General features: G+C 38.1%; 1 protein-coding gene across 2 annotated transcripts in view; it reads left to right on the top strand.

The window, feature by feature from the left end:
* Positions 1 to 26,032, top strand: part of BMPR1A (bone morphogenetic protein receptor type 1A) — an 81,175-nt gene that overhangs the window by 34,125 nt on the left and 21,018 nt on the right. The window contains exons 2-3 of one of the 2 annotated variants that reach the window (XM_062618818.1): positions 7,106 to 7,227; positions 25,548 to 25,755. In XM_062618818.1, coding sequence (XP_062474802.1) covers positions 25,689 to 25,755 — 67 coding nt within the window. In that variant the 5' untranslated portion in view covers positions 7,106 to 7,227; positions 25,548 to 25,688. The remainder of the gene's footprint in view (positions 1 to 7,105; positions 7,228 to 25,547; positions 25,756 to 26,032) is intronic. The other variant, XM_062618819.1, reaches the window with a different exon arrangement.

Consider the following 26,032-nt stretch of genomic DNA (forward strand, 5'->3'; position numbering starts at 1 on the left):
TTAAAGCCATTCCTTCTTGTTCTGTCACTAGTAGCTCTTACAAATGGAACAGAAGACTGTCAATCACGGGGCCAGTCTGTTGTCAGTATCCTGAAAGGAAGCTGAGATTGTGGATGCAGGAGCTTTGTGTTGGGTGCTTCCAAAGTTGAGATAAACTGTTTTAGATCTCTCTTGAAAAGCAGAAGTACCTGTTAGAGAATTGTTTTGGATGCTTGGAGAGCTGTGGGATACAACGAAAGGAGTTGCACAGCAGTCTTTTAACCCAGTTGTTTTCTGACAGAGCTTGGTAAGTCAGATTCTGACTTGACCTCTCTATGCTGAATGTTACTGTCTGGCTTTGGTGCATCACCAGTGCTGCAGGCTGATGGAATTGCCTTTGAGGGTAGTCAGCTGTGTAACTGCTTTTGTATTAACAGTGAGCTGTTGTCAGATTCTTTTTAGCCCCAAAGTATGGAGAGTCAGCTGATTTTTCAGCTTCTACTGGATCATTTGACAAAGAACATTTAAGATGGCTGAGAGGAATACTGCAGATTCACTGGAAGTGCAGAGACTGCACTCAGCACAGCAGGCTGTGGAGTCCTTCAAATGACTCCAGATGCTGTAGCTAGGTATGCCAAAATAAAATTTTCAGGATACCTTCTAAGAAATCAGGAGGCTTAAACTCTTTCTGGTACAGGAAATTGCATCTGTCAGGACAGAGTAAAAGCTTGATGGAATTTTCTGGCCCTGCTGCTGAGGCAGACTTTCATTATGGGTCTAAGGAGGTTTATGTCTGGATTGTCATGGCCCCAGTAGTGAACTCCTAGTATCAGATGCTGTGGAGAGTATGGGTGCATTGTGATTTATGCAGATTCATGTCATCATGGAAGATGCATCCTGTCTTGCTTTCTGGTACTGCACAGTTCCAGCCTTATTCAGGAATTTGTGTTCTAATAATTCTAGATTATGCCTTGAGGTAGTAATTTTTCAGAAGCTTGATTGCATAGAGTGCTTTGTCTGGTATCTCTGCAGGAAACTCAGGTGGTCAAAACAGAAACACGTATCAAGAGCAGGGAAAGTGCCTATCTATGAAGCAGTGTGTCGGCCCTTCAGGTATTACTCGTTCAGAGTGTCTTCTGTTTGTGTGAGGTTGACTGTAAGCCCTCAGAAGAAAAATCCCAGGTTGTTCTAGGTTCTGGGGTGCAGATTCTCTCTTCTGTAAGATGTGATGTATACAGTCCTCTGATGCCTCTGGAACAGACAAGTTCTTTAAGAGCCTGGAAGAGCAGGTCCTTAAAGCAGGTCTGTTCTGGAAAAAAAAAAAAGACACCCCCCTCCAAAAAAAAAAACAACCAAAAAAAAACCCAACCCAAAGCAAACAAACAAAAAAATCCAACACACCCCCCCCCAAAAAAAAAAACAAACAAAAAAAACCCACACAAAAAAAACCCTTTTTTTTTAAAAGAAAAAAACAAACACAAAAAAAAACAAACCCAAACTGAATGTGCTAGGCCTAGTCTAGTGCATTGATTTAACTTCTGACTAGTAATGTGCATGAAATACACACAAGTTTTGTCTCAGTAAGAAAAAAGTTGCCTCTGACAGAAAGGAGTTTTCTCATAGAAAGGACAAAACCTTGGCTTAAAGAAAAGCAGTTGTATTTTTTTTAATTGTAGAGATTTGTCCTGTATTTTCTGTCAATCTGGAAATGAAAGGTCTATCAAAAGATTTTTGCATTGGAGGCAGCAGCACTCATTATCCTACAGACAAGCAGGCAGGTTAGATTAGTACTTACATTGACCAGTTTAAGTCTGAATTATTTCTATGTGATACCTTTTCAGCCAGCTATTCCCATGCAATATCTGAAATTCAATATAACTCCGCACAAATGACGGCAGTTTTTTTCTGCCACCTCAGATCTGTGCAGTAATCAATAAAGACAACAAAATCTAGGCTTTCCAAGAACAACCTGGAAGTGCTCGAAAGATCAGTGGTGTCCTGAACTAATTTGTCTCAACCAGATACGTAGAAAGGCGAAACCACTGCAATACAGATGTGAAGAGGAGTATGACACGAAGTGCTGGCATATTGTATTATTCTGTGCAATTTTAACCCTTGCAAGGATAATTTGGTGATTGTTTATTGAAACTTAAAGAAATGCGGGCATCAAGTTAATTTTAAAAATTAACTTTCATGTAGCTGTATCTTTACTGAAGTGATTTTGAGCTAGCTTGCCTTGAGGATTGGATAAATGTGCATGAACTTCATTTCAAACTCTTATTTTCCCATCTTGCTACCTGGAAAACTTAGTGTTCAGAGGGTGGAAAGTGATATGTTTGTTCAGGCCTCGCATTTTATTTCATGTACCATTCCTATTGAATTTGGAAGGGCTGTTGGTTCAGCAGGATGTCCTTTCTCCTATACCTTCTCTGTTCCACAGATAAAACCACGAAGCCCTAGATGTGCCACAGGCAATATGGTATTTGCTTTTCCCTGCATGCTGTGGGGTTTTCTCACATGTAAATTTGGTGAAAAGGTTCTCCTTAAGAAATTCATATCATTAGACATGAACTTTGAAGTAGGATTTGGAAATTTGGCATAGCTGCTTTCACTTTCAAGTTCCACTCAGATTTCACAGCTACAGTGGACTTCTAAAAGCCGTATACTCACTGTTTTTCAAACTTGCTAGCTTACAGCAACTGGCTAAATTTTGTAGTGGCAGTCATGAGACTGTTAACTGCCATCTAGGCTGCCATCTGGGCCTGTAGTTTTATTTCCTTTATGCATAGATTTCTAACAAAAAGTCTTTCATTTAGGGCTGTAGTTTCCCTGAAATAGAGTAATTCTGCTTCCGAAACCTTTCCTGCATACGATTAACAGAGCCATCAGCTGACCATAAGGTCTCTGACACTGCGTACCTAGATGTGTTCCTAGCACCACCTGCTTTTCTCCTTCTTGTCTTTGCTCCCACCCCAAATTTCAAACACTAAAGCTTATTGCCCTGTTGGGTTTTCTTTTTTTCTGATTTAACTGTTTGTCTGCTGTCACCATAGAGAGAAACATGACTGCTACTGCTGAACCCAGGACACCCATGTCTGTGACATGATCTGAATTTACAGGAAGTTCAAAACAAGTTATGTTTCACAGATTGGGATAAAGGTATGATTAGTTGAACAGTTAACTGCACAAGTGAAGCCCTGATGGCTGGGGGAAGTAAACGAACAGGAAAGAAATAACTGGAAGCTGGAGTGAATAGAGAAGCATTTAACTGTAGTCTGTAGCAATGAGTCCTTGTGTGATCATGTGCTTAAGTGATATTGAATTACATCAACTGTTATGTTACTTTAATTAAAGTTACTTTCCAAACTTAGGTTCCTTAATTTTGCATTCCAAATGAACCCCTCAATTACAGATGTCTGATAGCACAAAGATTTGCTATTTGCACACTTCTGTTTGTATAAACTGTGGGAAGTCAATTCTCATTTAAAGGTAGAGCCCACCTGCTCATCCTGTCTTCCTGCAATTGCAGATTTTCCGTGTGCCAACCTTTTATGTCTGGTTTTGGGCTAAAAGCTGTGGTGCCTACTTGGTACAGGTTTGTCAGTTTAGTAAAATGTTTATAGCCACATCAGGAATCCTTCATCTACCTCTGATGTCTTACTCTGCTGTGAAATTTCTAGTACTGAAGGAATGAAAGTTACATATCCCACCCACACCCCAAATAAAGGGCAGTTCTCAAAATTTGGCATGTTTCCCCAACTGCAACAAGTAGCAAGGTCCTTTGAGAAGGAAGAGGTAATTCAAGCTGAAAACTGGTGGGGCAGTTTGAACAAAGGGGGAATGAATTGAAGGAACAGAATGCGGGGAGAGTCAAGTGCCAGGGAAGTTTTATCATGAAGAAACAGGTGAGGGAAAGAGTTGGATGTAGCCCTGGAGGTGGAGGAACTGGAGCTACTGAGAAGGGAAGCAGGATCTAGAGACAAGTGGGGAGACAAGAAAAAGCAGTCCACAGTCCTCTGGGTGAGTCAGTCTGACTTGAGCTTTGCTACTGCGTGTTCCTCCTGTCAGGCCTGCTCATGGCTGCTGGTTCCTTCCTTCTTCCCCTGCAAATGAGGTTTAGAAATCAGCTCTGACTGTTCCCAGGGACCAGCCAATGGCAGCAAATTTGCAATTTTCTGGGTTAGATAGGTGGTTGCTGTACTCATGCAATTTAGATTTTTATTTCCCTCAATTGGATGCTGGTATTTCTGAATTAATAGTGCATGAAGATCCTGAATTTAATCCTAACATGTAGAAAAATTCCCAGATAAATCTAGGTTTAATATGTAACTAACTAGTGACAAGCACTGTGAGGCTCTGTACTTGTTTCTGCTTCTTTTAGTCATTGTAGTGGACCAAGTTGTAATGAAAGTGGAGTTCTGCAAATAATTTATTGAATAGTTTTAATTTCATTCTTAATGGCATTTCTCCAGAAGATGCCATCAAGAATGGTACTACACATTTTGAAAAACTAAACCATTAAAAATTAAGCATTTTTGGATGCCTGTATTAAATATTTAACTCAATTGATTTTTATAAAATTAAGCATGTTCTTATGTAGCATCTTACGCCAATGCAGGAAATGGAAGAAATGGAAGAAATAGTAATGAGTGAGGTCACTCGCATAAATTAATAATTATTATTCACTTCAGTCCCATCTCTGACAGAGGTTTTGTAGTTCCCTTTTTTAAAGGGAGAGATGAGTTTGGAACTGACACAACAAAAATTTAAGTTGTAAAAGAGGCTGTGTCCATGTTATCAAGCAGTGGGATATAATTGGATCAGATCTGTCACGTGCTAAGAACCTGGCATCCAACCTATACAGGTGATGAGGGTTTTATTTCAAGCTGGTCCTCATCTGATTCTGTGGCTAAATTCCTGTCCGTGGTTGAAGCTTGTACAGTGCACACCTGAAGCTCATTCTCTGATTTAGTTTTACTTAAAAGAAATCTGGTTCATGTAGTTGGAGACTCCTTTGTAATGTAAAGCAAAGCAAGGAAAATAGGGTTGTTTGGGAGATTGACTTCAAAAGTGCAGCCTGATTTGAATTAAATGCTAATATAGACATACCTAGAGTCATGCAGATCTGGAAATTAACTAAAATTTTGTTTGGTAACAGAGCGTGTATATCTGATACATGGCAGTGGGATCAGGAAATGCAAGGAATGCTTACAGAAATTGTCAGTTACTAAGAATTTCATCAATTTGGGAGTCTGGAAGAAAACATCAGGAGGACATCGGTTTAGAAATAAATAAAAAAGACCCAGATTGGCATTGTTCAGAAATGTCTTTATGCTTGTAAAGCAGCCTCTTTAAATAATACAAAAGTGGCCTTCGTTTAAATTTGATACTAGATACAAGGGAGTTGGAGGTGCTGTAAAAACAGAAAACTCACCAACTTTTTTCTGGTTTGTAGTTGTTTCTTTTGGAATCCAGCAGAGGACAAACTCAGGTTCTTTGGTTATAAAGAGGAAGAGATGGATATATTTTGCAGATTCTTTACTTTAAAGAAGCGAAAATCTCAATAAACACTTTTGCATGGAAGAATGTTTTTTCAGTTTTACCGTGGAAGAAATAACAGTCAAGTGTCAGCCTGTCTGCTCAGTGGAGACAGTTGTCTTTAAGAACGGGTGCTATCTGATACTCAGGATGGCTTCAGGTTACCATTTTACACAAATTTATTATTTATTACCGAGACTATTAAACCTCAGTGTGTGAGGAACAGTGCTTATAAATGGACATGGAGACAGAAGTATTCTGACCTTCTTGTTATGGTAAAGGTCTTTATTGGTACCTAGGAAAAGAGAAGGAAAGTGGATGCTGAAACTCCTCCTCTGCTGGACATCATGCAGGCACATGGCTTGTCTGCCCCTGTACTATTTGCCTTGGCATTCAAAAATAAGTCTTTACATCTATACGTTATAAGATTTTTAACAGCATAGCTGGATTACTGACATCTAAGCCTTTGTGTTACTTTCAAGGTCTTATGTCTGAAGTTGTAAAACTGAGACTTGTAAATTATAAAATTCTTGTGTCACCTTTTTGAAAGCTTTGGATGATGGAAAAATTAAAAAATTGTGACACTTATAAAATGGGAATAGTTGGCAATAGGTGATATGTGCTCAAGATGGAATCTAAGTAATAAAGCTGATAATCCTAATTTAGCTATCCACAATGCATTTGAAAACACTGGGACTTGACACAAGTCAGACTTGCTCACAGTTGTTGAAGAGTGCTGGGTAAGAGCCTGTGCTGTGCTTTCCTCTAATGCTTGGGCATATGTCAGTTCAGAAACACAAAAAAAAACCAAAACCAACCTGTTGCCAGTACTTTTTTTCCAAATTTATGTTTTGCTGCTTCTTCCCAAGAGTAATTATGCCTGTGTGCAGCCACAATAAGCCTATTGATTACTTCTCGGTATATCACAGTTACTTCTGTGCTGGAACTAATGTGGTCACACCAGTGGATTTTTGTTGTGAAACTGCAGTCTTACAGATTCTCCAGTGCTTAGTAAAGACTGGCTTGTGCATTGTTTGTTTGTGTTTTCCATTGGTGTCACTGCCAAAGTGTCCTTTCTCTTGTCTGCTCCCTGTTTTTTAAACCCAGAGCAACAAAACAAACCCACCCATAAAAAGCTGGTATCTGGAGGCTTGCAAATCTTGCTGGTATAGATCGGGTGAATCCAGGAGTTACTGGGAGAGAGCAGAAAGGCTTGTTCTATGAAGATTTTTAACATCCTTCCTCTCTCACATCATCATTCATCTAAGACAAACCTGTATTTAAATAAAAAGTTGGAAATATGTTGGTTTTTTTTTAACAAGTATTTGAGTGAATAAATTAATGATATAATTAAATTAAATTTAAATGCTTTTTAGTGTCAGTATTTTACAAATATATCACAGCTGTTCAACTGTTACAAATGCAGAAGTCCAAAGTCTTTCCTAGCTAGGAGCAGCTCATAATAACAGATGGCTTCTGTAATGCCAGATACCAGTATCTGCAATGTACAGTTCACATTATGTGCTATAAACTGTCAATACAATTTCTTCAGTTATCTCATAAGTCAGTTTTTGTTCCTGTTTTACAGATTAGTAGAAATATGCATCTCCATAATATTACCTTTGAACTAATGAAGTGGAAGTACAGATGAAAACAGTCTGGAGGAAGCTTGAAGTACACTACAGTTTCATTCAGTTTCCCAATTCTGAGGTAAGGTTAACGCATGCAAAATTTTATTTCAAGTATTTCAGGCATAAAAAGCATGATAAGCAGCCACCCTATCTTGTAAAAACTTCTGTATGCTAATGACAGTCTTTAATACTGTACTGAAAGAGCTGTATGATCTACTCTCTGTCCATGTTTCACTTACAAAAAAAGATAAAACGGCAATTACTGAGACATCTGTTACAGAAAGATATGTTGGCAAAAAGTTACCACGAGACAAATTTTATATGGTACAGTCTGCAAACAGAGCAACAGGTAGTATAGGTTTAACATACTTATGTGCTACTTAAAAGTAAAGGACATGGGCTCGATTCTGAAAATTAGGGAGTTCACACTGGCACAAAACCAAGAACTAATTTTCCTCCTTTTTCTCCTTGAAAAGGAGAGCAGATCATTTCTCCTCCAGTGAGAGAGACAGTTGAACAATAAATAACAGTTTCTGGGTTGTTTATCAATAGAGGACTCTGCAGATGAGGCACTGTCTTGAAAGGTCATTCTTTTGTCTATCCGAAAGAACAGTTTATATTCTCAGGCTTATAATACAAGCAAATTCCAAAATTGAGATTGTTTGGAGAACATGTGCATGTTAATAGCAGGCTATGTACTTTAAGATTTATTTGTAGCATTAAACAGCTTAACCTAGATGGTCTGCCATGGACACTAGAACCACACCAGCCATTTAGAAGAGTGATTGATGTGCTAACTTGAAAGGATAATCTGTGTTTGGTAAATCTCAGGGTTTTCTAAGGTATGGGGTTGGTAGAGGGTAAAGAATGGGTCATCATAAACCAGTTCTTTCATCACTCTGACCTCTTTTCTTAATGATCCCACTCACATTTAGAGCTGGTGCAGTACTTAGCGAAGTAGTGCTGTAATCTTTGTTAATGAAAAATCTCACTCCTTTCATAGAAGAGATTTGAGGGAAGGGCAGTGCTTGGAGACGCCATGTATAGGTAAGTTCTCTGAATAAAAAGTACCAGTAAATGCTAATTAGTGTCGTTTGAGATACCATCTGTATTTCCCTCTTGAGTGTCTTTCAGAGCTATCCTGAATTGAAGTGAGGTAAAAAATGCATGGTTGCCCTGCTGTTATGCAGAAGGAAAGAGAGCAGAGGGATTTTTGGTGATACTTATTGTTTTGCTCATATGGCTGGGCAAAAGCTTTCTGGTGTCAAGCATCAGGTTGTATAAGCATATTGATCCAGTTGGTTTGAAAACACTGGGTGCAGTATGATTTTAAAGGGAAAAAGCAAAACAGACCCAACGTCACCACCCCCAAACCAGCTTCCCAAGATGCTTCCCCCCCCCGCCCCTTGTCTACTTTCTTTTAAAAAGTAATAGTATTGACAACAGTTGAGGGAAGGAGGTTATATTATGCTTTCCCTGTATGTAAATAGCCTATCTGGCAAAAAAAAATGGCAACACCATTCCACCACAAAGCCTCTGTACCTTGATACAGTGTGTCCTGTTTTTACTAGGTATTACAGGTTTGTAAGTCAACAAGCACGCAAGCAGTAAGAAGGGAGCATATCAGATCCAAATAAAAATAAGTCCTTTTGCTAATAATTTCTATTCCTGTGTATGTTTTACCTCCTGCTTTCAAACCTTTGTACTTGAATTTCAGTAGTCAGGCAACAAAGACAAAATTAAAAAAATAAGGTTATGAAAGCCAAAAGAGGGAAAAACTATAAATACCAGATGTGGACAGAGTACATCATCCCAGGTGTTGATCAGACATTTTATGTACTTCCCAAGTGAATGATCTATGGTATTGTATTTCATAGTCTGACCTCCTTTCAAGTGTATTTTTTTGAGCCCATTTATGACTTGACACCCACAAAACTATGAAAGTGAGTGCTTTAGTTTTAAATGTTTGTTATATACAAAAGGGACATTTTGTTTGCATCTAGATCTGCTGTCTTATAACTTCTTTATTAGTTCCTAGTTGATGGGCAGAGAGAAATTGTGATTATATATCTCTTGTTATCTCCATGTTAAAGTTCAGTGAAGAGGATCATACAAATCTCTGACAGTTCTCAAGATGGTTTATTTTAATATTTCTGTAATATGGAATCTCTCTGTTATATGGCCCTTCATTGTGCTTTTGCTAGTACTACTCTGTTTTTTGAGGCAACGTAAAATTTTATTACATCTTACTTAGTAGGGTAAATGTCTTTTAATTGTAACTATGAACTTGTGCAAGTCTTTAGCATTTCTAGTGTGATGTAGGTGTTTTCTTTGGGGTATTAAAAACTGCGTTTGGATGATCTCCCTTCCCCCCCCCCAATATAAAATACTCCCTTAGTTTGACTTGCCTGCTGCAAGGCATCAGCTAGGAGATTAAAGACCTGATTGACAGTTTAGGAATAAATTCGTACTTCTCAGCTTCTAGTTTCTGTAGAGTTGTCATCTTTCTGTCTTCTCCCATACTGGTGGTGGTAGAACTATCTTTTCTCATGAGCTTGGTCGTCCAGTAGCTAAGAACACATGCCAAAGCGTTTCAGAATGAAATCTGCCAGTGACAAGATGGTGTTCCTGCAATGGTTTTCTTATTAACATCAAGACTGCGTAAGAAGTCCATTCAGTTAGGAAGCAATTATTCTGTAAGGTTGGGTTAGCTGCCACTGAATTTGCTTTGCTAGGAGTTAATTCCATAACAAACAGGCTGAGCCACTTCAGGCTTAAACCACAAATGGGAAATGCAGGTCAGTGTGCTCAAATCATTTTCCAGGAGTGGAGTAACCGGAAGTCAGTGTCATCTTTTGAATCAGTTGATCAAAACAGGAAGTTCCAGTGATGCTACTTCAGAGCTGCTCTATTCTTCAGCGTGCTATCACGTTTTGCTGGTCTTTTGACCAATATCCTCCTCACACTGCTTTCCTTACTTCCATTTGGCCTCATTTATCCTGGGTTGTTCCAGGTGTGTGACGATTTTGACTCAGCATAAAACAAGAGCCTTCCCTATTGGACCAAGACTGTAAGGTTCAGGAAGGTCGAGTTAAGCTGTCCAAGTATGCCATCATTCAACTGTTTTTAGTTTGGCTCTGTTCAGCTCAGAAGATCCTATTAAATGCGTCACATTTAATCACAAAGAAATTCAGACATTTCCTATGTAGTAAGAGGCGGCTGTATTTTGCATATTATTTGTGTATCTGATGAGATGAACATTTGCTTCTGATTGTACTGTTTTAAAGCTGCCTTAAGAAGTCAGTGACGGACTAGGTTCCTCTGAACTAGGTTTAATAGTCGAGAATGTTTTCTCCATAGGTTCCCAGGTAATGAAATGTTAGATGAAATGTTCCTGAAGTTCTGTAGTTGATACGGAATTGCATGGCAATAAATCCAGGGATACAGTTAAAATCATAAACAGCTACTTGTTAACAAAAATCTAAGGTTGATTTAGATAAGGGTCCTTGTGTAACACCCTGTATCTTCATTAAAAAAACCATGTGATGGAAACTTGCCAGTTTTCTGATTTCTAATCCAGGTATGAAATATCATTAAAAAAATAATAATGAAATGTGTACCATAGCCAAGTCTAGGTAAAGAAGGCATACTTTTTATCATCTCTTTAAAGCATTTATGTTCTGCATTTACAACACAATACAGGAATTTCAGAATCTTGAGTAATAATTTGAATCTTTTAAAACTTAAATATTCTGCTCTGAAACTTTTCTTTGTTAAAATACTTCTGGTGAAAAATAATGGTAAATAGGTAGCAATGTTTGTGAATATTCATGAATTACTTAATCATCTGGTATGTAATTTACATATTTTTCCAGTTTTTGAAAACAGGGATATCTGTTGTGCAATAGAATGGAAAATAATTTCTTGATGGTACAGGTTAATTAAAAAAAAAAAATCTCCCCCCCAACCAAACCACAGGGATTTTTTTCCCCTTGTGCTTTGTCATGAACTGATTTGGTATAATAATGGCAGTAGTTATTTCCGATACTGTAATTGAAATATTAGGATGGTGTGTTTTACATGTCAAGGGAAGAAAAGACATAAAACACTTGCTACTGTGTGCAGGTGCACAGAGTCTTAAAGTATAGACACCATTTAGTGTTACGATGCTAGTAAGTTTGCTAGTTATACTTAGAAATAAGCCTAAGTTGCTTACAAAATTAGTGAGAAAACAGAATAACAATATTCTGTTGTTACAATGGAATGGTTTGAAAAGAGGAAGAAAAAAAACACCCCAAACCCAACAACCAAACAGATGAGGTGGCTGTATGCCAAAAGATAGTAATAGTATAGTTGTATTTGCTAACAGTCTGAAGAGCAAGCTAACAGAAAAAAAAGGCAAGATCATAGAACTATAGAACAGAATCATGGAACAGTTTGGGTTGGAAGAGACCTTCAAAGCTCATCTAGTCCAACCCTCCACAATGAGCAGGGACATCCTGAACTAGATCAGGTTGCTCAGAACCACATCCAGCCTGGCCTTGAATGTCTCCAGCAATGGCACATCTTCCACCTCTCTGGGCAACCTGTTCCAGTATTTTACCACCCTCATTGTAAATTTCTTCCTTGCATCCAGCCTGAATCTCCCCTCTTTCAGTTTAAGACCCCTCATCCTATCACAACAGGCCCTGCTAAAAAGTCTGTCCCCGTTTTTCTTATAGGCCCCTTTTAAGAACCGAAAGGTTGCAATAAGGTCTCCCCGGAATCTTCTCCAGGCTGAACAACCCAGACTCTCTCAGACTTTCCTCACAGGAGAGGTGTTCCATCCCTCTCATCATTTCTGTGGCTCTCCTCTGGACCTGATCCAACTGGTCCATATCTTTCCTGTACTGAGGACTCCAGAGTTGGATGCAGAACTGCAGGTAGGGTCTCACCAGGGCAGAGTAGAGGGGCAGAATCACTTCACTTGCCCTGCTGATACTATAGCTTGGGAAAAAATAAAGGAAGTAGCCACATTTCTAGAATGACTGATGAAGCAAGGGTGATGAAGGCAAAAGGTACTTTAATAGTATTTCAGTATGAATTTAGGATAAGGAAAATGTAACTCTAGGTGGGATGAGCTGTGGTCAAATACTTGCTTTAAGGGAGGAAAGGGGTACCTTGTTGCACTCTCCACTGTAACAAGGATTTTGGTGTTGACACAGTAGACAGTTATTTAGTTGAAGTAGTAAGGTAGATAGCTATAGAAATATTAAAACACTAAAACAGATTATCCATGGAAAAGTAGACATTATTGTGACATTTTAGAAACACAGTGGCATACCTGTGTCTGGAAAGCTGTGACAAGACTGTGTTATCTTAGTACACAAAAGCCCACTACCCAACCATTCTCATGGACCCAGTTATCAGCACTTTCAGTGCATGTGTAAAGGTAATGAAATGGATGGTCCCCATCTCCTGCAACTCTGTGAATCCACAAATCGGAAAGACAACATATTTAGGACTAAGTACTTGGTTTACACAATCCTCTGAATTCTTACCTCAGTGAGAGGTAAGAATTGTCTGGTCCAGTGTTTAATATGTATTTAAAAGAATAATTATGTGGATGATCAAATGCATAAGTTGCATGGAAAAAATATGCATATTCCTGCATTTGTACATGTTGTATATAAATTTTTGAAAACAGCAGCCTCGTGTTGTTAATTTTGTTAATGTTAATTTCCTAGAAGCTGTGCCTTGCTTATGTTAATGAGGAAGTTTCTGTGCACTCGGTATTGATTGTTTTGATAAAGATAGGTCATCTTGCACTCAGGTTTTAAGTGTTTGCAGTTGAATACAGTTATCTACACATAATCTGAATCCATTAGAGTAATGCTAGAGGGGTCATCTGTCCTACCTGTTAGGAGAATTTCTATAGTAAAAATGTGCAGAAGGATGCCCAAAATGGTACACTTGACCACACTTCAAACAGTTTGTTGTTGTTGTTCTGAGATTTAAAATGCCTGTTCTCATTCAGACATGTTTCTTCAAGTTGCTGGTATTTGCAAAACAATGATTTGTTTCAATTGTCAGGTGAAGCATGAGAAAAATGTTTCTGTAAAACAGCATGCTCTTGGCTTTCAATGGAATGAAAATGATTAGGAGTCTGCCTGTAGAGAGGAAACTCCCTAAAATATTTGAGATGACAGTGTATGAGAAAAGAGATGTTTATACAGGTGTCTTGAAGTTCTGTGCATTTTAAATTGTCATAGGATTTTCAAACGTGCACTTGCAATCTACTCAGTATTTTCCCCCTCAGTGAACTGGTTGGTTGGCAGAATCCTCAATCTTTGAATTAATGAGACTTTAAATGGGAGTTATGGGGGGTTCTTTATCAGTCTTACAAAATCAGCATCAACAGTTCTGTTGCTCTTACTGTGTCCGTACGTTGGTAGGTGTTAACTTTTTCCCTCCCCTGCCTGTTACTCAGCCAGAGTCTAAGCAGTAGCTGAATCCTTTTGTGGACATACAGTATCATGAAAAGAAAGCATACTGTCACCACTCCTGTGATGGGGAAGCACAGAAAAAGCATCTGGAAAGATCTTTTGGAAGTCTTGAACAAGGGAGAGTAGCTTCTCCTGCTGTTGTTGGTCAGTTGTGTTCAATAGGAATTCAGAATCTAGTATGAATTGTATTGCATACTTTAAAGAAAGTAAGCCTCCTAATTACTAGGTATTGTGTATGTTACTTTTAAATATGTTAATGAGTCTGAGAACTTTACAACTAGTGAATTAGTAAGCCAGAGTTAATGAAGAGGTGACTTGGGAGGCAGATGGATTTACTTTTAAAGATTTTATTTATTTATAGCTTAAGGAATTGTTGAGACACCAGAGGAGATACGTTTAACAATGATGGGGGAAATGTCTGCACTTAAATTGTGCCCAAATTATTCCTTTGTAGTGGAGTATGGGCAGTTTGTCACACACCACAAGGGTCAAAGAGAAAAAGTAGGAAAGCATGTGAAGTGCTTTGGGAAAGATGGGAAAGTTACTACTAATAAAACTCTGAATATTTTATCTCATTGAGCTTTCTAGTCATGCTTCCTGTGTGTATGGTTTTGAATTTTGTGTGGAAAAAAACCCAGCAGTATTACTTTAGCACTTAATGCAGGGAAATAAGGGACTATAACTGTTGAAGTATAAACATTACCTTTGAACTCTACTTATTGAAAGATTACGCTGTTTGGATTTAGAAACGTCTTTGAAGCTGTATTTGATGAAAGTATGTTGTTTAAACTTAAAAGAAGTATTTTGTGTGCGTGTGCATGCCATGTTGTTTCTGTAGTCATTTAACCAAGTAGATCTACAGTGTAATTGAAATTTAACTTTGGTTTGCGTTAAAGTGTATTGTCATCTCAGCAAAATTTGCAGAATGCTAACAGGGTAAGGTAAGCTCAGACACATACATCTAGAGTCCTAGAGATTTCTTCCACAACAGTAATGTCTTCTGACATTTCTCACAATTAAAAATTAAGTATTGCGGATGAAGGTAGAAACTGAATGCAGCATAGAATTAATTTTAGATTATTTGTACTGTGGAAGCATTTTCTTATTATAGCCATCTGATTAAATAATAAGTATTTGTGAAATAACTGTGTGTGAGCATGTTGTGCTTTATACATATGCGTTTATAATTCTGTGATACTGAGAATAACCAAATACTTTGCAGGTTCCATGTGAGATACTGAATGTTGTAATTGCAAGATACTTGCTTTCAGATGGATTTGGGTTTTTTTTTTTTTGCTTTTTTTCTTTTCTGCTTGGAATTATGGAAACTCTGTTAACCTACTTACATGTGTTGTGGCTCTTGCAAGCTTTGGAGGTCACTAGTGATACAGCTTGTGAGGTTACTACCCCCAGTTGTCCACCTTGCTCTTTTGCTGGAGGTCATTGCCTCTGTGGCAGTATCAAGCAGATGGTAGCTCATGAGCCACAGCTGTTCAGAGCACGGCATATTAATTTAAACTGCCACTGATTCTGGTTTAGGCTATGCTAGACCTGCCACCGACAGTACTTGCTCTCTTCTCCTGTCCTTGCTGTGGAGGTGGTAACCTCCTAGTGCTTTGTGGCTGGAGTTTGTAACTTTGTAAAAATACCCTAATGAGAGTTTCTAGTCTGAGTGTCAAGGCATGCAGATGACAGATGTTAGCTGATTGTATGTGTAATTCAAAAGAGTTGTAAGAGAGGTGGAAAGGGTGCATTTCAGCAATTTAATGTCAGAAGGGCAGTATAACATGAAAAGCAAATTAATAGTTAAAATTAATTTGCAAGGTATGGATCTAAAATTTTGTTTCTGTACTAAAAACACTTTAAGGAATTACCCTGCCACATCGATGTTTTATGGGAGCATAAAGAAGCAGCACCTACTACTTATTTTATTTGGCCTATTCAGCTATTAAAAGGCCTCTTTTAGGACTGATGGAGGAGACTGCTCCTTTGAAAATATCTGTGTGTTATTTACAGTGATTTGTGGCAACTGCTAGACAGTTTCTTGTATCAGCAGAGTATGGTGATTCTGTGGGCATGGCAGGCAGGTGAGGAAAATTAGGGTTAAGGCTTACTTTGCAAGCAGCATTTTGCACTAGCAAATCATGATTATGTTGAACTTGACACTCTTCTCTGCTGTTCGTATGTATTGCGCAAATACTGCTATCGAAGGACTTTTGTCTTGCCCACTGCAATGAGGAGTCCTGAATTTGGTGATATAAAAATCACATGGCTTGCTTAGGAGGTAACATTTGAAAGTGTGTTTTTATCTTACTGGCAAAATAATGTCTGAATTAATTTGGACAGCAGTTATCTTACAGGTAGTGGAACAGAAAAATACGTCCATGTTGATAGTATTAAGTCTTTTGCGGGCAAGTGGTTTGCTTTATGTGAAATGCTCTTCTGTTGACCTTTGTTAAGACTAGATCGCATGTAACTTGCTTCACAAGGGACACCATAGTGTCTTGGTCAGATACCAGAGAGAAAGGATTTGCAGTTGTATAAGTAGGCAGCAGCGATTCCTGTGTTTAAGGCATCGCTGCTAGCAGTTTGGAGGGGATTGGTTTGTATTTTTGGTTGAGGGTTGCGCTGATAAGTAATGCTTTCTGTCCTCAATAATTTGAAACTTGTCTTCCAGGGGTAAATAAAAAAAGGGAAGGTGGAAGGAGGTGTTATGGTCTCTTTTTTTGTTACTCTTTCATAGAACGTATTATCTGCTTTGGTTGGAAAGTGGTTTAGTTTTCGGTTTTTAATAACTAAAATCATAGCCACAACTGGAGTGTAAGGAGCGAGGGCTCCATTAACAGCATTATCAAGTTGACTCTTTTGACCTTGGTAACTACTAATCTAAGCAATCGGGTATTTTCGAGCCTTGTCAGACTGGCTTGTTTAGATTTTATTTATTTTATTGGTTTCTACAAGTCTTGAATGAGGACTTAAAGAGAAAATCTAAGAAAAAAAGCTCACCAAAAATTTAACAAAAAACCCCAATCCTATGTTTATTCTTAAGAGGTAGAGGTCTTCTAGAGGGGAGCTGGTTTGCAGAGGGGGAAAACAGTATTCTTATGCTAATCCACGCTCTGGATAAGGAGCAAAGCAGCCGTGCAAACAAAGGAAGTGGAGCCAGAAAGTCTGCTCTGCAGTCTAGCACGCCTTGAAAAGCATGTCAGGCCGGGCGCCTAGGGCTGCGCAGGGGAGGGGCCAAGCAGAGGGAGGGAGAGCTCTGCTCAGCTTACTTCATGGAGCTGGCAGCTAGCCGTAAGGCTTGGGAAAACCTTACTGCCTAGAAAACAAGAATTAAGGGTGGAAGTCAGGGGAAGAGGGAGATACGTACTTGCAGCCTATTTATTCTTCATGTTAAAAACGAGCAAGCCCCCCAAACCCTATTGAATTCTCTCAGCTTTGTTGCTATTTTCTTTGTACTAAAGTTGAAATTCAAGTGATGTGTGTTTTTTTTTAAATCGTACCCACTTTTTCTAAACAGTTTTCTGTGTGAGGGATGCAGATCTTAGCAACGTGCCCCTGCTCAGAAATTAGCTTACACTATCCCCAAGTGGGCAAAACGTTGCTATTGGAAAGTGTGCTGGAGCTGGAGCTGCAGGCTGGCCTAAGGATGGCACTGGGGGGCTTTGGGGTTTCTCTTCCTTGCTGCTTCTCTTGTCAGGGAAACCGATGTCAGTGACATCGGGGAAAAAGCATGGGTCTCTATAGCATGCTTTGTTACTGATTAAATTCAGTAACCAATAAGGACAGGCTGTTTTATAGGCACCGGGAAATGAAAATTACTCTTTTTAATCACCAAACAAAACCCCAGTTCCTGGAGACCTCTACATGAGCCCCAGAATTTGCGTAATCACCTTCACTTTGGAGGCAAAAAGTAGTTGTGAATTTCTTTTTCTAGATTGGGCAAAGGTTATAGGTGTAACAGAAACATGGGATCTAAGTATAATAAAAACTTACCCTGACAGTTTGTTGTTCTGGGGGTGTTTTTAATACACATTAATGAACAGTTATCCTTAAATTATGGAAAAAAAAATACTACAAGGTTTTGAAAGTATTCATTAGTTGTCTTTATAGTGCTGAAAGGGATGTTGAACTTTAGAAAACCTTCTTGTGGAAGCATTTGTACTTTTAAAGGCTCTGACCCTGATTTTGGGGTCCATTGTTCACATTTTAAGAAGTGAGCAAATGCATATTCAGGTTTGAGGCCCAACTTTTTCCTTTCCTCGGCCTAGGCGTGTTGTTTATATAAAATAATTGTAATTCAAAGCCAAAATACGTGGTAGGTCTTGTAAGTGGTATAGTATGACCATAATATTTTCAATAGTGATGTGTGATATTTGTAACAATTAAAATAACTTTTTCCCTTGCTGCTTATGTCCAGTGGGCAAAAGGCATTCTTTGATTTTTTTTGAGAACAAAATTTAAAAGGTTTAAGTCGCATTCCCAGTTTGGATTTGTTAGATGTAGAGATGGAATGTATTCCATGTGGAGACTTTTCTACTTGTTCATGTTGAGTGGTATGACAGTAAGGAACTAGGAAAAATGATGAAGAGATAATAAAAACATCTAAGGATGATAGCTTCTGGGTAGAATAGCAGAAGTTGATGTCATTTATGGTAGAAGGAGCATGGGTGTCTGCCAGTTGTCTTAAGGGCAGAAGCTCTCAGCCAGATAATCACTAATGTGATGGAGGTGAAAGGGGGAAATTTTTATTCAAGGTGAATAAAAATTGTGTAACGAAATCTTATTTCAGTATGCTCAAATAAGAGAATGTGTCATGTTTGTAATACAGTAGGATATGTCTGAATACCTGATGGCACTGGGAAAACAGCTTTGCTTAATTTCATTACTGTTAATATAATGGCAGAAACTTTGTACCAGTTACTTAATTGGAATTCCAGAGTAACAGTAAGATGGGCATTCAGGAATCCAGTGAGTGGCATCCCCAATTACCTAATTGTGCTGGGCATGGTAAAAAGCAGCTAGGCTTTAATTTCTTCATGGTTAGCAACTTTGTTTATGAAACAGACAAATATATCATAATTTAGTAGTTTGGCTCCTAAATTCTGACCTAAGGTACACACATTTGATATTTACAGGCAGTGTGAAATTTGCCTTTCATAAGATTTCTCTTAGAGTATCTAAGATGCATTTTGATGGCTTTTCCAGCTGCTCAAAAATAGGAACTCCTTTTTTAAGACTCTTGCTGCAGAAAGCAGTTAGGAGCCCATGTTTTCTGAATGAACAAAGCTGCTCTTGCAGTACATGTGTTAGAAACACATGGTTATAAATGTCCCACAAATAGAACTCTGATTTTTTTTTTTTTTTTTTGTTTCAGTCTTTTGGGAAGTATATAGTGCACACACGTGTGTGCTTCATTTAACATTTCAGATTTTGTAGCAATTGTCAGAGGGAGAAAGATCGTTGAAATAATTCACACAATCTTTTGGCTTTAAAATTTATGCAGTCACTAGTAGTTTTAATTAACTCTAATAAAATTTGCAGTTTAATGGTATTATGTTTGTGAGTTTGCACAGATTAGTGCCTAAACAAGTGGGACCTTATTTGAACTAGGTTTTGTTGATGGCCATTCAGCCAACAAGTTTGCAATAGCCAGCAGTCTTTTCCATCAACTGTATGATTTCTTCATAGATTTTGGTGATGGATTGACCTGTGTTTTTAACTTCACATATTTGACATCACTTTAGCACAGCTAGTTTGGCTGTTACAGTATGGCACTCTTCTACAGTTTGTGTAAGCATGGCTTGCCATAAACTAACATTTTGAAAGTAGGCTTGTATGAGTATTTGAGAATATTACACAATACAGAATCTGAAACTTTTATTTAAACTTATTTTCTTATTATGGAACTGGTTAAATTTGACTGTTTAACTTCAAACAAGCTCAGGTAACCTATAGTTCTCCTTGTGTTATGAATAACAAAACAGAGTTTTGAGGGTTCTTCTGGATCATAGTCTGCTCCCATCCTGTCACCTTGCAGCTACATGAGATGGTAGGTTTTGTAAACTAAAGACTGAGTAAGTTTTTGGACACTTTTTAGTTTAAAAGTCTGCCCTAGAACTTGCTAACCAGTGGTTAGGAATTGTTTTCTCATTTCTGATCTAAATAAATTGTAATGTCTAATTCATAACTAGTGGTGTTGAACCAGTAATTTTATTTAGCTTGAGCAGCAATCTGTCTTATTCGTTATGTTTATTCCTATTTACATTTTCAAAGAGTAGTCATTTCCCTGCCAACTTTCACTGTATTAGTCTTTTTCTTTTTGTCTCCTTTCATAGGGTTTCCCTTCTCCAGAAAGTATTATCAGTTGTTATAGGCATATGTTGAATTTATCAGTCATCTTGTCTCTGTACTGTTCATACTTTATGATATCCGCTTGGAAGTTTCCCTAGGAAATCCTAGAGTTGTGTTTGTCTCTTTCTTCCAGCAACATCACATAGATGTGCCTGATGTTCTGTAATTGATTAGTGTACTTGAGTCCTTGGACATGGCTATGTCCTGTGCATGAACTCCTAGTCTATGTGAAGCAAAAATTTCTCAGAGTTTCCAGTATGCATAACTTTCACAATTTCATGCTGTTCTGTTTCATTCCATTTCTGTTACTTCAGTTCTTAATGTGATCCAAATCTTCCTGCATAAAAAACAATAGTCAGCTGAGCTGGAAATTCATGGTTGTCGGCAAGGTTTATCAAAGTTTTACTTTTGTGCTTAGTTTACTAATGAAAAGGGTAAGTATACTTGAACTGATTCAACAATGTCATTTGAACTACACTGGTAATCTGTTCTTGAAACTAGTTGTCTTCTGCTCTGTAGTAAATTCTTTAGTGTTCTTACAATCCCTCTTTTCTTCATCCAAATTAATAATTTCCTTTGTGGTAACATACCAGGGTTTTCTTAAGCTCTGATAGAAAAGTTGTTGTTGCATACTGCCTTAGAGACAGTCCAGTTTATCTCTGGTATTTTCTCCTACTTCTGAGATATTTTCAAAACTACACATGATTGAGGTAGTATGCTTGCAGATAACCTTTGTTGCATCTTGCCCTCCTTGCACATAGCAGAAGCTTTTAAGATACTTAAGATTTGCTTCGGCAAATACATTTCCTTGGTGTTGTATATACTGGTGCAAATGTTTTAAAACATCTTTTCTGTTGAAATGGATTTAATGTTCTAATTCTTTTGAAGTCAGATATTGAATATTCTTTTTGTGTGTGTGTTCCTCTTTTACAATACTGTCTTTGTTGCATTCAGCACCATCATTCTTTATTGAAATTTGGGACAGTGCAGCTCATTTGGTTTAGGGATCATGCTGTCAAAAGTATTACATAGCCACATCTAAAGAACAGTTACCACTGAATTCCCTGATTTTAGAGTTGTTTTGGATCATATGGCAAATCTTGCACTCTTTAGCTTCATATATTTGGAGTCATACGGAGCGTACTGTTAAACTGCTGTGATAGTGCTGTGAATTCACTGTCTGACTTCAAGTTTAGAAAACTTGAGTTCAAGTTTAGAAAAAACTACACACGGCTTTAATAACAAAAGCGCTTTCTTCAATAAACTATTTTTAGGAAGGATAATAAATCACAGTGTAGACAAATTGAGTGTTGTGATTAAGGAATAAAATACTTTTTAACAGATTGTAGTTGAATGCTTTGTGGCTACAGTAAATAAAAGCGTGAGGACTTGGAAATCGATTGACTTGCAGGTTTGAATTAATTCAGCATCACTCTGTTGGCAGAGTAGCATTTCAGGTGTTAATTGGTTCTTGAACACATTTGAAGTAGTCATTTAGTTGTATCATTAATCTATTCATCTGATATAAGTATGCAAAGCTGAAGTAAAAATTTTTTGAAGGTAGGGCAAAAGGACTGTAGAATATAAGCTAGACTTAATTCCTACCCTGAAACAGGATAACAAACATAGGGGTTGAAACTTACTGAACATTAAAATCTATTTCTGTTTGTTGCTTTGTAAAAATCACTTCAGTTGCAAATGGCATTCATAGTAGTATAACTCTACAGGATGCGTAAGACAATTTTAGTGTACAAATTTTGAAACTTTCTGCATGTGCAAAGAAAAGCCAAATGTAGTTTGGAAAAGGAATTCATACAGATTTCTCAGCTAACATTAGGGACTGTAGTGATAGGACAAGGGGTAAGGTTAAAACTTAAACAGGGGAAGTTTAGATTGGCTATCAGGAAAAAGTTCTTTACTGTAAGGGTGGTGAGGCACTGGAATGGGTTGCCCAAGGACGTTATGAATGCTCCATCCCTGGAGGTGTTCAAGGCCAGGTTGGACAGAGCCTTGGGTGACATGGTTTAGTGTGAGGTGTCCCTGCTCATGGCAGGGGGGCTGGAACTTGATGGTCTTAAGGTCCTTTCCAACCTATGATTCCAATTCTATGATTCCACCTGTTAATACCAGGCAGGTTTTGGAAAAATTCCAGCTGTTGTTCACTTCAGATTATGTGCCTTAGCAGGGCTGCCAGTCTTCTTCTTCAAGGGGAATCCTGAAATGGCTTGGAAAAGTTATCACTGTGGCCTCTTTGGTTTTGTCAAATGTTAATTTTTTGTTGGTTTACTGTTGTTTTTAGTGAAATACCTTCTCATATGAAGGTCGTAACTACATTGATTTGGGGTGTGGCATTTGTTAGAAGCACTAGAACAACTGGTCTGGGGTTTTTAAACTCTTTTTTAAAGCTGTTAAACTCCATAGCCAGATTGGAATGTCAGGTGATTTCAAGAACAAAATGTTTTCAGACTGTTCCCATTTCTGCGAAAGAGCAAGACAGGCTTTTTGAGAACTGATTGTCTTAGGGTTTTTTTCTCATTTAAGTTTCTGAGCTGAACAAGAAGCACAGTTCAAAGGATGGGTAAAAAAGTGCCAAAAAGCCTGAAATATCTTCTGATAGCTGTGGCAGAAAAAGTGATGAATTTTACTGTGGTGTCTGAAAAAAAACTGCCTCACCCTATCCACATCATGTTTTTGACACAGCTGTCTTGCTTGTGTAGTGTAGACTAGGTCATGTGTCACACCACAGTTCACATAGTTCATATTGGGACATTTTATTGCAAATGACTAGTTTTCAGTCAGTGGCATAAGCTCACCTGCGCAGTAGTGAGACGTTACCATTAGAGCTGTGGGTACAGCAAGGCTGATGAGTACTTGTCTTTCCCAAGCCTTGCAGACTTACCTAGCTAAGGGTGAACTTGACACTGGCAGTAGCAGCAACAGAAACATAATGCAAGTAATAGTATTAAGGCTTCATGTCTGCATTTCAGGGAAAGAGGAGGTAATTGCAGCCCTACTGGGTTTTACTTTTCATTTTTGAGGTATTTTAAATGCTGATAAGCATTCTCAAATTATGACTATTTTAAAATGAGGATTATAGCAGAACATGTTTTCAGTGTCATTTTATTACGTTTTATATACATTCTTATGCATATTTACATTTTAATACATAGATATGCAAAAAGTGAAATACTAATGAAAATTTAGGTGCGAAGTGGAGATTGTTATAATCTTGAATAGGCTTGGACAGAATTTTTCATAACTAACTTAGATGGTCATACTAAAGAAAAATCACCATGAATTTGGAAGTGAGTTGTATGAAAATGATTTTTTTTTTTCCCATTTCTTACTGATATTTTTTTAATAACGTATGATGCAGTACAGGGGTAAATGAACATCACACGTTAAGTTCCTGTGCCAGTGTGCTTCCCACCTTACTAAATCGAGGAGCAAGATAACCTATTTTCTGAAAGTAAAACACTCTTGAAATGTGGAAGAGTGGAAATTTGAGATACTGAAACTCGCATGAGGACAGAGAATATTTTTAAAACATACTTTAAACAGACTGTTAGTGTTTTTTGGTTGGTTTGGGTTGTGTTTTTTTTCCTCCCCTGGATGGACTGCAAAAACAATACTGTAAATAAAGTCTTTATCAGTTTACTACATACAAGCTGTTGGCAGTTTTTGTCTGTCTTGTGTTTTATTGAGACTGAAGTTCATTGCAGTTGAAACACAGAACAAAGCAATACTACTTACAGACTTGTGTTCATGGCCTGATGTTTTTGTAGCTAGAAGGACCCTCCCCGTCATGTGTCAGAATTGGTCCTGCTACTTGTGACTAGGAAGCACTAAGAAGAGTGAATATTTTGGTTCTGCAGGAAGCTTATTTTGAAGTTCGTAGTGGTTAGCAGGTCTGCAGAGCGGGTCGTGCCGAATCCATCCCAGCAGTAATCATGGCAGAGCCAGGGCGGCTGTGGCGTTCGGGGAGCATCGCCCGCGTCCATGAGGCGCCCAGCCCGCAGCTCTCCCCGGCTTCCTCTGGCGCGGAGGCGCTTTGTCGCTTCATTAGGGAGAAGTCAGAGACGTGTGAAAAGTAGGGCAGGGGTCGGGGCGGCCTGCCCTGGTCCCGCTGAAATTGAAAGTGACGGACACCTCCCGGTTCGGCCGCTAATTTGCCTCCATGTTAAATGCCTCTGAAGACTAATTAAAATGAAAAGTCCTTGGGTCTCACCGACAGACAGATTGAGTTATTGATGCTGGAAGCGGCCACCAACAGTAATTGCAGCCCATCCCCGAGCGAACGCCAGTTTTGGCATTCATGAGCAGCGCCAGGCTGACAGGGGTCAGAGGGGTCAAGCCCACCGAAACAAGAGGCCGAGGAAAGGCAAAATAAGTCCTCTGTTCGTCTTTGTGCAACGTCGCTTTTGTTGCAATTAACTATTTAGGTGTTCGAGCTCCTTTTTAGTCGTCTGAGGCCCAATTACGCTTCCCTTGCAAATCGCTGTAGAAAGTTCGTTAAGCAGAATGTGACTAGAACTACAAAACTCTGAAAAAGTAACTTTACTACTCAGTGTGGCTGTCTTAGCTCTGTGTTATCCACTGGATGTGTAGAACTGTATTTGATTTTGGGAGGAAATGGCATGTGCATATAGGAGCGTAATTTTTCAGGAGGGATTAATTGGTACAAAACTTGGGAATCTAGAAGGATATCGGGATTCTGATTTGGAATTAACAGAGATAAATAATAAATGTTCATTGTTGTTGTGAACTAAGCTTACTGTATTTTATCTGGAAAACACTATATATATATAAATATATATATATATATATATATAAATATAACATAGTAGAACACAGGAAGATGGACTGAAATACAGTTTATGCTAAGTGAGAAATTAATTTTGTCATTCAGCTGCTAAATGAGATTGTGTTTTGGGGGGTTGTTTTGTTTTTAAGATGTAGTACTATTCTAGAAAACAAAAGTAATAACATTGTGAGTACATTAGGCAACTAAACTAACTACTTCAATACAAATGCATCTTTTTTGCTTGACAGGCTGGTGGAATTTATTGCAATAAAGCTTCTCTGCAAGCATTTTTCAACTGGTGGCTCAAGATGGTGTTGTTTTTGTCACTGCAATATTATGGGAAGTCACCACTGAGTTTAATTTTTAAGAAAAATATAAATTTTAGTTGCTGTAAATAGAAGAGTTTTCAAACAGATTTACATGTTAATCTGTCAAATACTTCCTATCATAGATGTATGTGAGTCTAATATATATGGCTGGCCTAGTTGGTTAATATACCTAATATTTTTGATAGGAATGTAAAAACGTTCATGTTGGTTGTTACTAAAAACCTGTATTTCAGACTAAACCTGCAATTCAGTTGGATGATAAATACGGCTGATGTTTTCAATTACTAATCTTAACGTATGCTTTTAAAATTATTTTTTTGCATCCACATGGTTATGATCAGTGTGATGGAAACTCTTGAGGTTGGTTGGTTTTGTTCGTTTTAGAAATGCAGGGAGTTTCTTGACATTTTGTTTTAACTTTCAGGAAACGAAGTTGGAAAAGTTACAAAAGCATCTTTCCAGTCAAGCACCAAATCTTGTATTAGGCTTCACCGAACAGGCTAAGCTTAACATTTGTCAAGCAGAAGGACCAGTTGCCTTGCACAGGAAGGATTAAAAGTGAACAATGACTCAATTGAGAGTTTATGAGCGATTGCTTGGAGCCTATCTGCTGATCATTCTCTGTGTTCAAGGTAAATATGTACTATTTGAAACAAGTTTATTTTTTTTGTTCTGTAGTGCAGTTGTGTGTATAGTGTTTTGGGGGGGGGTTGGGTGGATGATTGGGGGTTTTGGTTGGTTTTAAGTTTTTTTTTATTTTGTCTGTTGTTTTTTTTTTTAATTGCAATGTGCAGTTCCCCATGACTTCTGATGTTCCCAGCAGTCAGGAGATTGTGTGGTCTAACTAACCTACATAAACTTGTTATGCTTACTCAATGGGCCAAGGCGAGTGCATGGGATGTTCACAAC

This window comes from Pezoporus occidentalis, unplaced genomic scaffold, assembly GCF_034315485.1.
Source record: "Pezoporus occidentalis ecotype Australia unplaced genomic scaffold, CSIRO_AGI_Poc_V1 ctg204, whole genome shotgun sequence".
NCBI lineage: Eukaryota > Metazoa > Chordata > Aves > Psittaciformes > Psittacidae > Pezoporus > Pezoporus occidentalis.